This window comes from Mangifera indica, chromosome 4 (assembly GCF_011075055.1).
Source record: "Mangifera indica cultivar Alphonso chromosome 4, CATAS_Mindica_2.1, whole genome shotgun sequence".
In the NCBI taxonomy this organism is placed as follows: Eukaryota; Viridiplantae; Streptophyta; class Magnoliopsida; order Sapindales; family Anacardiaceae; genus Mangifera; species Mangifera indica.
The window spans coordinates 13,105,019-13,119,462 of record NC_058140.1 but is presented as its reverse complement, the minus strand read 5'-3'; the positions used below and the strand labels follow the sequence as shown (position 1 = coordinate 13,119,462).

At 34.1% G+C, this 14,444-nt stretch overlaps 2 protein-coding genes and 1 pseudogene across 2 annotated transcripts; 2 read left to right on the top strand and 1 right to left on the bottom strand.

The window, feature by feature from the left end:
- Positions 1-1,053: 1,053 nt before the first annotated feature.
- Positions 1,054-7,244, top strand: LOC123214302 (annotated as a pseudogene).
- Positions 7,245-7,416: 172 nt separating this feature from the next.
- LOC123214301 (basic blue protein-like) lies at positions 7,417-9,271 on the top strand. Its single transcript, XM_044634063.1, has 3 exons — positions 7,417-7,479; positions 8,701-8,809; positions 8,916-9,271. Exons 1-3 carry the CDS (start codon positions 7,417-7,419, stop codon positions 9,269-9,271), a joined length of 528 nt encoding a protein of 175 aa, XP_044489998.1.
- Positions 9,272-9,449: 178 nt separating this feature from the next.
- LOC123214053 (transcription factor ABORTED MICROSPORES-like) lies at positions 9,450-13,566 on the bottom strand. Its single transcript, XM_044633751.1, has 8 exons — positions 13,327-13,566; positions 13,046-13,234; positions 12,853-12,934; positions 12,237-12,305; positions 11,438-12,103; positions 11,019-11,342; positions 9,992-10,168; positions 9,450-9,892 (listed from the first exon to the last, which is right to left on the bottom strand). The coding sequence occupies exons 1-8, from the start codon at positions 13,422-13,424 to the stop codon at positions 9,683-9,685; spliced, it is 1,815 nt and encodes a 604-aa protein (XP_044489686.1). The 5' UTR covers positions 13,425-13,566; the 3' UTR covers positions 9,450-9,682.
- Between the last annotated feature and the right edge of the window lie 878 nt (positions 13,567-14,444).

Here is a 14,444-nt window from a genome sequence, read left to right as displayed (position 1 = left end):
AAAGTAAAACTACTAATAACAGTCTGGTAAGCTCCAATTTTAGTGTATACATCCAACGGCCACTATAAATCACCAAATTGCTTTGGTAAATGACACTTCATACCCTAAAGTGGATGTTTGTTTTAAATAATACTTTATTTTAAAAATAAAAGTATTATTTTAAAAATAAATTATTTAAAAAATTATTAAATATAAATAATTATTATATTTAATTAAAGATAATAAAAAATATTAATAAATTATTTTATTTAAATATTTTTAGATTTATTTATTTTAAAATAATTTTTATATTATTTATTATATTAATTAAAAAATAAAATTATTTTTTTAAAAAAATTTATAAATAATAATATAATTATAATAAAATTAAAATTATTTCGATAATTTTTTAATATTAAAAATAAATAATTTAATTAAATTATTATTTATATTATCTGTCATATTCATATTGATAATAAAAAGTTATTAAAATATTTTATTATTGACAATATATAAGTTCTCCGTTAATCCTTCTATAGTTCACTAAGTAAATCTCGTTCACTAAGCTGATTATTTTTCATTTCTTTTATTGTGAAATTTATTGTTCTTCCTTTCATTCTTGTTAGTTTGAGCTGGTTTTTGTTTGTAAATCAATTTTATAGGTTTTTATTGAGCTGTTGTGAGCCTTTTTTAAATATGAACATTCATTAGTATTGTCATTTTTGAATGGATGCTTTAGTTGTATGTCGATGCTACGTGTCGTTTGATTTTTCTTTTCGTTTTGATGCTACTTATATTGTTAAAAGCTTTTGTTTCGGATTAGAGTTTATTTGCTTCAAGAAGAATCATATAAATGTAGAAAACCGAGGTTTCAGTTTGTATTTTTTTTATTTGATATTATGAATATTCGTTTCTGAATGTTGGGCTTTGCAAAACTATAGTGGGGAAATGAATAAAATACCGTATATATGTGTAAGCTGTGGTGTATGTTAATTTCTTTATGGGTTTGATGATCTTTTAGTATTTTTGTATTTAGATGGAGACTGGGCAATGTGATACTGCTTCTGAAGTTAATGGGCCTGCTACAAGTATGGAACTGGTTTGAATCGCGATGATTCTAGAACAAATGGGGTTGTTTGTGAACCAAGTGTAAATTGTAGAGGCAATGAAGTTTACAAATTGAGTGAGATTGTCAGGAACTGGCATAGTGTCCCCTGTATATATGGACAAGATGTTGTGAGAAGTAATAAGAGTGGTGTGACTGACTGGGATTGTGAGCGGAGTTGCTGGTGACTCGAATTCAGATAGTAGCATAATTGATGATGAGGATGACAATGAAGATGATGATGAGGATCCGGAAGATGAGGAAGAGGAAGGGAATAACAAATAGAATGAGAATGGTAGCATAAGTAGAGGAAGTGATAGCTATAAGTGTGGTTCTCTTCAAGCTGATCAGGTGCACGTACTTTGGATGGATGACACTGAGCCAGTTCAAAATATCAGTGATGTAACAGTTATTGATCAGAGATTCTTACATGGGGATTATGTTGCTGCTACTTCAGACCCAACTGGGCAAGTGGGTGTCATGGTGGATGCCAATATCTCGGTTGATTTGTTAGCTCCTGATAGATCCATTGTAAAAGATATCTCATCCAAAAACTTGCAGCGTGTGAGGGATTTCACTGTGGGTGATTATGTTGTACTTGGTCCTTGGCTGGGTAGAATAAATGATGTGTATGACAATGTGACTGTTTTGTTTGATGATGGTTCCTTGTGTAAAGTTATGAGGGCTGAGCCACTGCGCCTCAGACCAACTCCAAAGACTACCATTGAAGATGATGGGCATTTTCCTTACTACCCTGGATAGCATGTAAGGGCAGCCTCCTCGTCAGTTTTCAAGAATTCTAGGTGGTTATCTGGCTTGTGGAAAGCTAATTGTTTGGAAGTTACTGTTACTAAAGTTACGGCTGGATCTGTATTTATTTATTGGATAGCATCTACTGGCTACGGACCGGATTCTTCTACTCCCCCAGCCGAAGAACAGAGTCCAAAGAACCTAAAACTGTTGTCTTGTTTTGCATATGCAAATTGGCAAGTAGGTGACTGGTGTCTTCTTTCATCATTGGCAAAAACATCCTCCCTGCCTTTAGACAAGGGCTTGTCAAGATTACCACTTAATGATTCTGTCAAAAGTGAATTAGATCCTGATCAACAGGCCAGTGGGTGTGACTCAGAAGAGATTGCAGTGGAGGATTCAAATGAGAATGATGAATCCATGGACCTTGATCCAGTAACTGCACCTGATGAAAACAGTGTGACCATTGCAAGTAAAGCCTCTCCTGAATCTAGCTCTTGCAATCATTCATCAACAGTTTCAAAGGACATTGGCCATGAACCTTGGCCTGTTCATCGAAAAAAGATCTGTAAGATTGTTCTTAAGAAATACAAGAAGGCTCGAAAGACAGAGGAAAATTTTGAAAAAGCTCTATTGATTGTCTATACTAGGACGAGGGTTGATGTGGTGTGGCAGGACGGAACCATAGAACGTGGGCTAGGTGCGACAACTTTAATCCCAATTGATAATCCTGGTGATCATGAATTTGTTCCAGAACAGTATGTGGTAGAGAAGGCAGCTGATGTTGGTGATGATACTTGTGAAGCTAGGCGTGTTGGGGTTGTAAAAATTGTTAATGCAAAGGAGCGGACAACTTGTGTAAGGTGGTTGAAACTTGTCACTAAGGCAGAAGATCCCCGGGAGTTTGACAAGGAGGAAACTGTAAGCGTATATGAGCTGGAGGGACATACTGATTATGATTATTGTTATGGCGATGTAGTTGTTCGATTGTCTCTAGTTTTAGTTTCCATGCAATCATCCAATGGGGGTTCTGTTGAGGAATCAGATAATCAAATTGGACTTAATGAGGGTAAAGAGGATTTGGAAAAGCACTTGGGATCTAAGAAAGTAGAGGATATATCGGAGATGAAGCCTGCATGGACTTCACAGATCTCTCTTGGTCGGGAATATTACTGACCTAAAGAATGGTGATATTGAAGTTACATGGGCTGATGGCATGGTTTCCATGGTATTTTTACTCCCTTTGTGAATTTGTATATATTATATTTATGGAATGAATTTTTAGGTTCCATTAACTGTCAATCTGTAAATGACTTGAATATCGTATATTATTAACCTAGTAGTTTACTCTTTTTTACTTTCTTATGCATACTGAAACTGCTGTTTATCTCATAGGACATTGTCATGGAATTGAAGAGCGCTGAATATGTTATCTGCCTCTTATTCTTACAGTCATGATGATGGGAGGTCATCTTCTCAACTTCTAAAATTCAGCATACTTGTTTCAATGACTGATTATTTGGCTTGTCTTTAGGTTGGACCTCAGGCAATTTATGTTGTTGGTCGAGATTACGATGATGAGTCTATTGCTGCTGGGAGTGATGTAAGTGACGATGCTGCTAGTTGGGAAACTGTTAATGATGGTGAGATGGATGCTCTTGAGAATACTCAAGAGGTTTGTTTGAAACAGTTGTGTGAATGGCCTTAAATTCAAAATCATCTCGTTTTAATTAGATTAAGTTCAACAAAAATCACTGGCATGACTAGGACAGGTTGAATGTGTACTTGTATTTCATCTAGAATATAGATCAGGCTTAATAGAAAAGGTTTAGCTGATATTTGATTCTGACTACCCCTTTGCTGGACTGTGTCTCTCATGAGCAACCTTATGCTGTTGGCAGATCTTCAATACTCATTTTATTTATTTTATAGATAAACATCTCACTGGGAAAATAAATTTTTGTTCTCTCATATTGAGTTCATTTGATGATAAGTGTTGCATGAATTTATCAGGTAATGATATATTTATTGTTCTTGTTTGAGTAATTGGCATCAGTCTTTGATGTTCAGGGAATTGCATTGCATGACATCACTGGCATCTCTTCCGAGGCTGAAGAGCACATAGAGAATGGTTCTGGAAGAAATGCTGCTTTGTCTCTCCCCTTAGCTGCACTTGGGTTTGTTACCCGACTGGCCAGCGGAATATTCTCCTGGGGACGAAAAAATGTTGATCCAGTTTGTTTGGATGCCAGAGTTGAAAATGAACTCCCATCACAAGAACTGATTCAAAACTCTGGGGGAAGAGATTCTGGTAATTATTCAAGTTCTCAAAAATCTGATGTCAATTGATAGTTGTGGTGGAGGAAACAGTCATGGAAATCATGAACATGTTGATGCAGAGCCCTACAATTTTCAGATGCTGCACAATCTTTGAGTGCAGAATCAGAGAAGCTAGCATGTTGCATGGATGACTCTTTCAATTTCAAGCGCTTTGACATAACTAAAGATCGTCGGGACCATTATTTTCTTGGTGCTAATGAACAGCTTTATATGTGATTTTATCTTGATTATAATTTAAAAAGCTTGCTATTTTCTTGGATTCTTTAAGTTTATGATACATAATTATGCATAGATTTTGCCATCAACAAGGGATGTATAACATCTTAAACCTGCTATTTTTGAATTCACAAATATTGTATTGCAATAACTTAATAACTTAGAATGCAATGATATGGTGAGCGAAAATGATAGATCAAAGTTTTAAGGAAATGCTAAAAACAATGTATGTTTGTCTTTCGTGTGAAATTCTGGAGTCTATCATTTTGTTGCTTTCCTCAATGTTTTCTTTTGATGTCTTGAAAAAAAAAAAAAAAAAACCTAGAATTGTAAAGTTAATTGAAGTGGATGATTATTTTCTGGACATTGATATTGACATGGACATTATTATTGCATGAAACTTGAAACTATAGTTTTACCGTTTGGTTTGTCCCTGTCTAATTACTTCTTTGTCACAACAATTGCAGAATAACAATGGAAGGAGGTGGTTCAAGAAAATTCAACAGGATTGGAGCATCCTCCAGAACAACTTCCCCGGTAGGGATTATGTTGGTGCTTTGTATATAATATATACTGCCAGAGTTACAACATTATCCACTTTACCAACTGCTGATAAAAGCAATTGACAATTTTTAACAGATGGGATCTATGTGCAGGTTTATGAAGACTGAATGGATCTCTTAAGGGCTGTAATAGTTGGGGCATATGGAACACCTTACCAAGATGGCCTCTTTTTCTTTGATTTACATCTCCCTCCAACATATCCGGATGTTCCACCTGTAAGAAATGCTCATTCAATTCCTGTTGAAATGTTTGTACTTTGAAGCTACACTTTGGTCTTATTTCAGTAAATTTACATAATTTTATTATCTTTGGATTTGATGATAACTGATGTAATAGTCTTTTGTCTTCTTCTGGCTGATTCTGTTATGCTGCAGTCTGCACACTATCATTCTGGTGGTTGGAGGATAAATCCAAATTTATATGAGGAAGGCAATGTGTTCCTTAGCCTTCTGAATACATGGGCTGGCAGAGGAAATGAAGTATGGGATCCAGCTTCATCTAGCATCCTTCAAGTTCTAGTTTCACTCCAGGGGTTGGTGCTAAATTCTAAGCCATATTTCAATGAAGCTGGGTATGATAAGCAAGTTGGAACAGCTGAGGGAGAGAAAAATTCTTTGGCATACAATGAAAATACTTTCTTGCTTAACTGCAAGACAATGATGTATCTTCTGTGGAAACCCCCAAAGGTGATAGTTGCTTCCATTAGTGTGCTTATCTTTTTCTTTTTTTTTTAATCTGCTTCTGGTAATTATAATGTTACATTTGTTATGTCTATAACCTACAATTGAGAGAGTCGTGTGACAAAAATACTGGGTCATAATTTTGTTTTTAGTTGTTAAAAGTTTTGGGTGCATCTCATAAGGACCATTCCATTTCCATCTGACTAACTGAATCTTCGTTTATATTGCTTCCGATTGTTAATGCTAAACCAAAACCAAAAAAAAAAAAAAAGAGACTTCACTAAGGCCATCATTTTCAGTAATCTTAACCTTAGTTCACTTCTATTTGAAAAACAGTAAATATCATTTACCCCTTCTTTGGTGCATGTGGCCTAGTTATTGTCAGTCATGTTGCTTATCTGTTATTGGTATGTGTCTACGGTGGATTGCATTGAATCTGTTTTAGATGTTTGGAAACATGACTGGTGTGCAATCCCATTGGATTTAGAATTTAGTTTTAACTTGGTGAACCTTATCATGACTTGGCATCAAGAATCACTAGCATATTAATTCAAGTAACATGGCCAATTTTAGTCAATAAGTATCACTTTCTGTGAGAGATTAACTAGTGATAGTTGTATATTTATTTATAGAGTTCAGGAATTGTTGATTGATTTCTTGCCCATAATTTGTTTCATTGTTCTCTCTCTTCTTTTAAAAAAAAAAATTAACTGACTTGTTTGCTAGAGATAGAATTTTTTCAACCTTTTTCTCTTGGTTATAACCAAATGCAAAAACACTCTATAGAACAGTAATGTGCTCACAAGTTATCTTCGACATGTTTGTGACACATGCAGGACTTTGGCGAGTTTGTTAAAGACCATTTCAGGAGGCGTGGTCACTACATCTTGAAGGCCTGTGATGCTTATATGAAAGGCTACCTAATTGGTTCTCTCACTAAAGATGCATCTGTAAGTGATAATGATAATGGAAATTCAACTTCAGTAGGTTTCAAGCTGATGTTAGCTAAAACTGTGCCAAAGCTTTTCTTAGCACTGAATGAAGTTGGAACTGATTGTCATGAATTTAAGCATTTGCAACAGCCATAGTATGAAATTTGAATGTCCAACTGCCCAGCATTGCCATTGAACTGGTGAGGTCATCTTAATTTCTGCCAGTACTCTAATTTTCAGAAACTCTTAAATGTTAGGGCTTTCATGGTTTATGAATGCTGTGTTCATATAAATTGTGATAGGTAACGTTCTTCAGTCTTGTTTTGTAAGCCTTGTGAATTTTAGGAGCTGGGTTTTGTTGGATCAACTTACAAAGTTCTACTTGTCTTTCAGGTTTTGATATGCTTCCTTTTTTGTCATTTTCTTTTTGGTCAGCTAGCACCACATTCTTTTATCTTCTACCCCGCTTAGATTTTGGCTGCCAGTTTTTGTTCAACCATTACTTCAAAGTCTAAATAGCACAACTTTATCTAGGATATGAACAAGGCATTCAAGTGTTTGATGATTGTTCATTTGTCAATTTATCACTAATGGATAAATAGATTGTAGTTGTTTGTGCGAACTTGAGTGTGATTTATAATTCTTGGCAATAACTATCTTGCATTTACTTTAAACTAGTTATTTTGCTCTGTACTTTTGTTCCAATATCTGCATTCAGTACAGTGAACATTTATTTGCTTGGTGTGACACTAGTTATTCCCAAGTTAAAGGAAAGTTTGTAGGGAAAGAACTAGATGAGATACAAAAAGAGCAACAAACAAAACAGGACTTCAAAGTAGTCCAACTCAAGATGGAAAGAATAGAAGTAGGGATTGTTGATGATGATAATGTAGCAGCCAAGACACAATTTGAGGTTGTCCAAACCAGGACTATCATTAGAGTAGAACAACTGAAATCTGTGGAAGAAGATTTGGATCCATAACACAAAGATGACTCAACTTTATACACCTGAAGGTCAACTAAAGTGATCAAGGAGTTAGGTACACAGTTGGAAAGGCGGATTCTCAAGCAAAGTGAAAAATACAAATACAAGCAACAGATTGATAAGCATTGCAAAAATGTTATTTTCAAGTTAGGTGACTTGGTGTGGATTCACCTTTAAAATGAATGATTCCATGGAGAAAATTGGGGAAGTTGATGCCAAGGGTTGATGGTCCAAAATATCCTTAACTTATACTTGAGGATGTTATAAATCAATAGCATAATCCTGGACAAAGGCTTTTGAATCATCAGTCTAACCATGTTAAAAGTCTTATTAATGTATACAAGAAACCTGCAGTTAAAGCAAAAAAAATGAGAAGATATATCTTTTGTTTCAAGTTTCGTCTACAATCATTTCGAACATTATGTATCCATCAATGCCCTTCCCCTCTTCAGGGCGGGAAAGCGAATTAGTATTCCTAACAAACAGAAATGCCTATCCATCAACCTCATTCATAGATGGCTCAAATCTTAATATCCTATTGTCCACCCCCAACAAATTATCACCCAGTCCCCAGGATTTTAATTATTGTCTCTGACGAAGACATTTGTTGTTGAAGAAACCCTAAATGAAGCAAAAGAAATATAATTTTTTCAAAACTTAAGTCTAAAGGAAATTATTAATATTTAGAGTATAGAGGAGGAAATGAGATAAAGTTTTGTTTATTCTTTTAATATCACTAATTAAATGATAATTTTACTCATAAAACTAAGAAATTTAGTTAATTTAAATAGTTTATGAATAGGTATTTAAGTTATTTAAGAAATAATGAGTAAAAACTTAGAAAAATAGTATACTTTGAATGGGAATAAGTCGGTTGGCGTAATATATATAGTATTTATTATACAAGCTTAATTAATTGAAAACCAGGCAAAATGATCCCAGAAAGGAAAAATGATTAGTTTCACTGGCTGCGACATCTTGATTGAGTCTTTGCTTCACATAGAAATAATCTCGATACATCCTTCCAGTCAATAACATTCCATTACTGTTCTTCCATTAATTTTCTTTCAAGCTTATAAGATGACGATCTTCCCATGTCAATACTCAATAGTACTACTCTTTCTTATGATTAATTTATTGTTCTTAAAGGGCATCAAGTCTGAAGTTTATACGGTTGGTGATGAGCAACACTGGAACACGGAAGCCAATTTTGACTCATGGGCTCAACAATACAATTTCACAGTCGGTGATGTTCTTGGTATGATAATTTCTCCTTCCTTTATCACTCTCATTACTTAGTTTTTTTCTATGAATATTTTGTAATTTGGAAGACTTTTATTTGTTTTTCTGATTATATGATGTAGTCTTCAAGTACAGCAAGGGGCAACATAACGTGTATGATGTAACAGAGGCGACATATCGATCTTGCGATGCGAGCAGTGGAGTTTTAGGTGAATACGAGAGTGGAAACGATGAAGTCAAACTGAAAGAGGCGAAGAAGTATTGGTTTATTTGTAATGTTGCAGGCCATTGCCTTGGAGGAATGAGGTTCTGCATTGATGTAAAAGAAGCTACTTCCTCTAGTACTGATTCCACAAGTGATTCGCCATTGCCATCAGTGGAACCAACTAGTTTTTCTTCTGTAAGCCACGCTTTTCAAAGATGGAACATTGGGATTCTCTTCCTCCCATGTGCAGTTTTGTTATTTAAATTGTATTAAGTGATGGGAAATTTGTTGTATTGAATTGCGCAAGGAGAAGAAAATTCTATTTGTGTTGAAACAAACAAGCTAATTAAGTATCCATTAAAGATGAAGGTAGGAGCAAACATTAATATTGTTTTAATTTAATAAGATTCGGGTAAATGTATAGTTTAGTAAATTATATTTTATACGCATACTGTGATGAATTTTGTTGAATGTTTCATACACTTCAGATGTAAGTGTGAACTGTTGAGTTTATTGAGTTACTGTATATGTATTCTATCACATATATGTATAAGCATTACTAGCACTAAGTTACTGTATTGAAGGGTCCTTATTGGCAATCATACATAATGGAAACTGATTAAAACTAAGGTCTAAGAAGTGTCCTCTTTATAGGGTCAATCTCTAAGAAATTATGCATAATACTTAGTTATGAAGGTGGTGGAGCTGCTGGTGGTGGGAATTCATATGGTGATTGTGAAGGTGGTGTTCTTGTTGATGATGATTGTTAAACATTCCATTGATGCTTTCTGAAGCTTTTGCCATCTCATGAGGCCATACTCTAGATGGGTTTCTCGTTAGCTCCAGCAACGAGTCCCTCACATGATCAGCTTGAACCGTCTCGCTGTCTCTTTTCTGCCACCAAGAATTAGGTTCATAATAATTGGAACAATTAATACTAAGGGAGATTAGTTTAACGCTGCTATCTAAAACGCGTTAATTATTCTTAATTACCTCTACTTTGAACAGATTTGAAACAAGTCCCCTAAAGCTCGTTATGTTGGCATCTTTTACTTCCAGTCCCAAAGAATTCAAAGCTTCCATTAATCTCACAAATCCACCGGGCTTATGTTCGCAGAACACCTTAACAAAAAACTTATTCCCATCTAATTGTGCCACCTCAACTTGCACCTATAAACGTACAAATATACCATACAATAAAATATTAGAAAATTTAGAAAATTTCCATGTGTAGGCTAACATTAATCATTATTTAGGCTTAATAAAACTAAATAATTGAATAATTTAATGATAATTTATAAATAAATTTAAATAATCAATAAAGATAAATTTAATATACTTAGATTATGATATGGGTAAGAGTAATACTATGTATACCCACTTTGGATACACAATTATATACACACTTATATGTGTCATCATATGATTAGTTATTGTTTTATTCTTAATTCAAAATCATCCAATCACATGATGACAGATATAAACGTGTATATATTTGTGTATCCAAAGTGGGTACACATAGTTTTATTGTATGGGTAAATAAAACTGAATAATCAAATACTCTAATGATAATTCATAAATAGTTTTAAACAATCAATAAAGATAAGTTCAATATACTTAGGTTATGATATGGGTAGATAACATTAATGTAAGTCTCAAAGTTTACTGAACATTTGATGGGCAGGTCCAATAACATTCTATATATTAGCTAAGTTTTCTTTCAGAAATTAATACACTATAGTTTTATCTATTAAAAATTGTCATTTAGACAATACTTATGGAGCAAAAGACATGTCACTTTGATGATTACAAATTTAAATTTTCAAATTATATGAGATTCCAAATATTCTTATAACTCTAAAATTTTAATTTTATATTTTATATTTTATGTGTAAATCCTCTGAAGGTAAGATTGAAAAATTTTATTTCGTTAATTTGTGTTAAAGCTTACATAAAATTGACATATCTAGGTCCAATTTAATTAAGAGAAGAAGATGATACTATGGTTAGGGGACGTTACCTCCATTTGTTGTGCCTTGTCACTAGTGATTTCTATGTCCTGATTCTTCAGTTTGGGAAGAGTTCTGCCATTATCTGAAGCATTTGCGCCCCCATGAAATCTATTTGAAGCTTTATCATGTTCAGTTTTAGCCCCAAGAATCGTTCCATTTTGACTGAAAATCTCGGGCTTCAGTATGTTGTGGTTCTCGTTCATGGTTGCATTATTGTTCTTGCCGCCTTCATCATCTGAATGCTTCTCCAGCTCATCTTGAAGCTCTTTTTCTTGCTTCTTCAACTCCTCCACAAATTCGATAGCGTCCCCAAGAATCGAAGCTCTATCCAACTGAGAACATGGAACATCGAATTATTCTATAAAATTGATAAGGTTTAGTTATGGTTACAAGTTCAAACATGAAATTAGAAAGAAGAATGATTTACTTTTGAAATTTTGGGAACCAAAGCTCGAAGAGCATAAAGCCTATCATTGAGCTTTTTCCTTCTTTTCCTCTCAGCTTCAAGGTTTTTAGATTGAGGTCCCTTCCCTGTTCCCCTCCTATACTTAGCATCATCCTCATCATCAATCTGGTCACTGCAATCTGAGATCGAATCCGACCGGCCGTTCTCCAGTTTGTTCGAGTCCTTTTCATTCCCTTGAAGCTGCTCCTCGTTGGCCAAATTTGGCTCCATCAACTGCATATGCATATTAACCTCTGATTTACTGATCAATGCATATTGTGCATCCATCTCTTCATGAGCTATTCCACATCGTGATGAAGAATGGAAAGAGTTCATTTGCTTTTCACAGGCAGTAGCAGTGAAATTAAATTGCTGCAAGAAGTTCATTGGAGTAGTACTAGAAGTACTACTGCACAAAGGAATTCGATCACAGGAGATATCATATGGAAACTGATGATGATCTAGATTTTCTAATGCTGTTGAAACTTGTGGCTCCAAATGAATATCATTGTTCATCCCATTCATATTGTTAACTGGTGATGAGAAACTAGCATCCATGTTGCTTGTATTGATCATGGCAACTTCCTGCTCCATTGATATGCTGCACTGGGCTGTGATAAAATCAATCACATGTGGATCTTCAGGCACCTGATATCATGAAATATAAATATTATGTATTTTTCTGAATTTCTGTTGCGCATTTAACTTACCAATTATAAGTGTCTCATTCAAAGAAAATGCTACTGTAACAAATAGAACAAGTAGAGAGTGTAAATTATACTTCTTTAGTTGCTAACAGCTCAACCAATCCTCCCACCACTGGTATCAAAACCCTAGTCCAAATTGTTCCCTGGAAATTATCGCAAGTAGAGGAAAGTAATGTTAGATATAACATTTTCTTTTAGCAAGAAAAAAGTAGGGTTGGATTCTAGCCACGCTTGTTCAAGTTCAAGCTTGAGTTTGATTCAAACGAGCTTGAAATGAGCTTGGTTTAAGCGAGTTCGAGTTTAAATTCAAGTTTAAGAATTAAATATTTTTGAACTTAAACTTTAGAGATGTTTGACTCATTAAGCTTGTGACCTAAAAAATTCAATACGAATTAACTAAAACATTATCGTTTTCACTCATAGAAATCAAAACGATATCATTTTACTATTAAATGGAGATCAAAGCTTGATTTGAGCTCAAACTCAAGTTTGGTTTCTCTTAAACAAGCCGAGCTGAAATATTTTTGTGACAAGTTTTGTGAGCTCGAGTTTAGCTCAACTTAAATTGTGTCAAGCTCGAGCTCAATTAAATTTGAATCCACCTATTGGAAAAAGTGCAATGGATGCACTTATAATCTATCAATGCGAACGTTAAATCAATAAACATGAGAAGTTAATGGTGATGTGTACCTCCATAACATCTGCATCTGAGCTATTAGAGAAGTTTATCCAGCTTGGATGGTTTGATATCAAAGTCTGTGCATGATTAAACCTGAATTATGAACTCAGATAGTTAGATGTATATTTGAAACATTTATACGTATAACTATGACAGATTAAGTTATTTACAAGAGTCGATGAATGAACTTGTATAAATATTTACCCAGGGTCTAGGGGAATAGAAGAAGGAAGTTGAGAAAGAAGTTGGCAAGATTTGGTTCTTGGATGCTGAATTATAACATCCCTACATGGAAGAACTGGAAATTGAAGCTCCTCTCCACCATTAACATTACTTTTAGTATTATTCATCATCTCAATTCCAGCACAACAGCAATCCATCCACTCAATAAATCTAAGTCAAAACACAGTCACATTATCATCACTAAAGCTCCAAAAGCTACATGCATATATAAACATACATCACAAAGAAGAAGAAAATTTTACCTTTGATCATCACTGAGTTTCCAGAGAACACAGTAATCCCATCCTTTCAATCCCACAAGTTGCCTCAGTGGCTCCATTAAGTTCTGTACAATTCTCATATTATCACCATTAAATCCAATGGAAACACTTCTAGGACTAGAAGAAGCACGTCAAAACTCATAAAGAAAGCAACTTCATTTGACTGAGCAAAAGCAAAGATCCTTAATTGAAAGGAATAGTTAAGTGCAACATCATGAAACATCCAAAGCCATGCAAACCCATGTCAGCAAATGAAGGAAAAAAGAAAAGTGATACGAAAATCTGTGGTAAGGAAGTGGAAGAGCTTATCTAAATAAAAGATTATTTAGAGTGGTAGTTAGCTTGGTAGGTGAAGTTGAGTGTTTGCATGAGAAAGCCAGATTGTTATAATATATGTCTATGTATATGTTTATCTATACAGGAGTTGTAATGATAGCAGGAGCATTTTGCATGACCTAATATGCCGTATTAACCCTAACTACCCTTTTAGTTTATTCATTTAAATTAATATTCTTTCCTGTATCAACTTCTCTATGAAACTTTGAACTCAAATTTACATGCAACATTATAAACACAATTTTGTATTACATTTTTGTATTACGAAATCCGAGAGATAGTTTGAGTGATATGCATTAAAGGACATAAGTTTAAATCTTTTATATTTTCTATTTACCTATCGAAGTGGTTGTGATTGGTTGATTCGACCCTAGAGGGGAAAATTATATTATTGATAAGTGATTAATATTTTTATGTATTTTTTTATTAATCTTAATTAAAATCCCATAAATTTAGAATACTGATGTATGTTTTTTTTTAATAATTGAGGATTTCGTCCGTATTTGTTGAATCGGTAAATCCGAAAAACAGTCACCATATCAACCCCATCCGTATTTTTATAACCGAAGACCTTGTCTGTATTTATTGGAACGATAAACCAAGAAAACAATGACCAAACCAATATCGATAAACTCGGAACACAATGACTAGACTAACAACTGTTGTATTAGATAAATCAAAGTTTCGATAGAAGTTTGAACTTAAGCTTTTATCTTAGAAATTCTAATATTCTATCAGTTTTACTAATCTTTGATATCAATACT

Coding starts and splice junctions, on each gene's coding strand:
- LOC123214301 (XM_044634063.1), top strand. CDS start 7,417: ATGGAAAGAATAGAAGTAGGGATTGTTGATGATGATAATGTAGCAGCC. Junction 7,480..8,700: donor CAGCCAAGACACAATTTGAG/GTTGTCCAAACC, acceptor TTGTTCTTAAAG/GGCATCAAGTCTGAAGTTTA. Junction 8,810..8,915: donor CACAGTCGGTGATGTTCTTG/GTATGATAATTT, acceptor TATATGATGTAG/TCTTCAAGTACAGCAAGGGG.
- LOC123214053 (XM_044633751.1), bottom strand. CDS start 13,424: ATGAGAATTGTACAGAACTTAATGGAGCCACTGAGGCAACTTGTGGGA. Junction 12,935..13,045: donor TCTATTCCCCTAGACCCTGG/GTAAATATTTAT, acceptor TTCATAATTCAG/GTTTAATCATGCACAGACTT. Junction 12,104..12,236: donor AGCTGTTAGCAACTAAAGAA/GTATAATTTACA, acceptor TCATGATATCAG/GTGCCTGAAGATCCACATGT.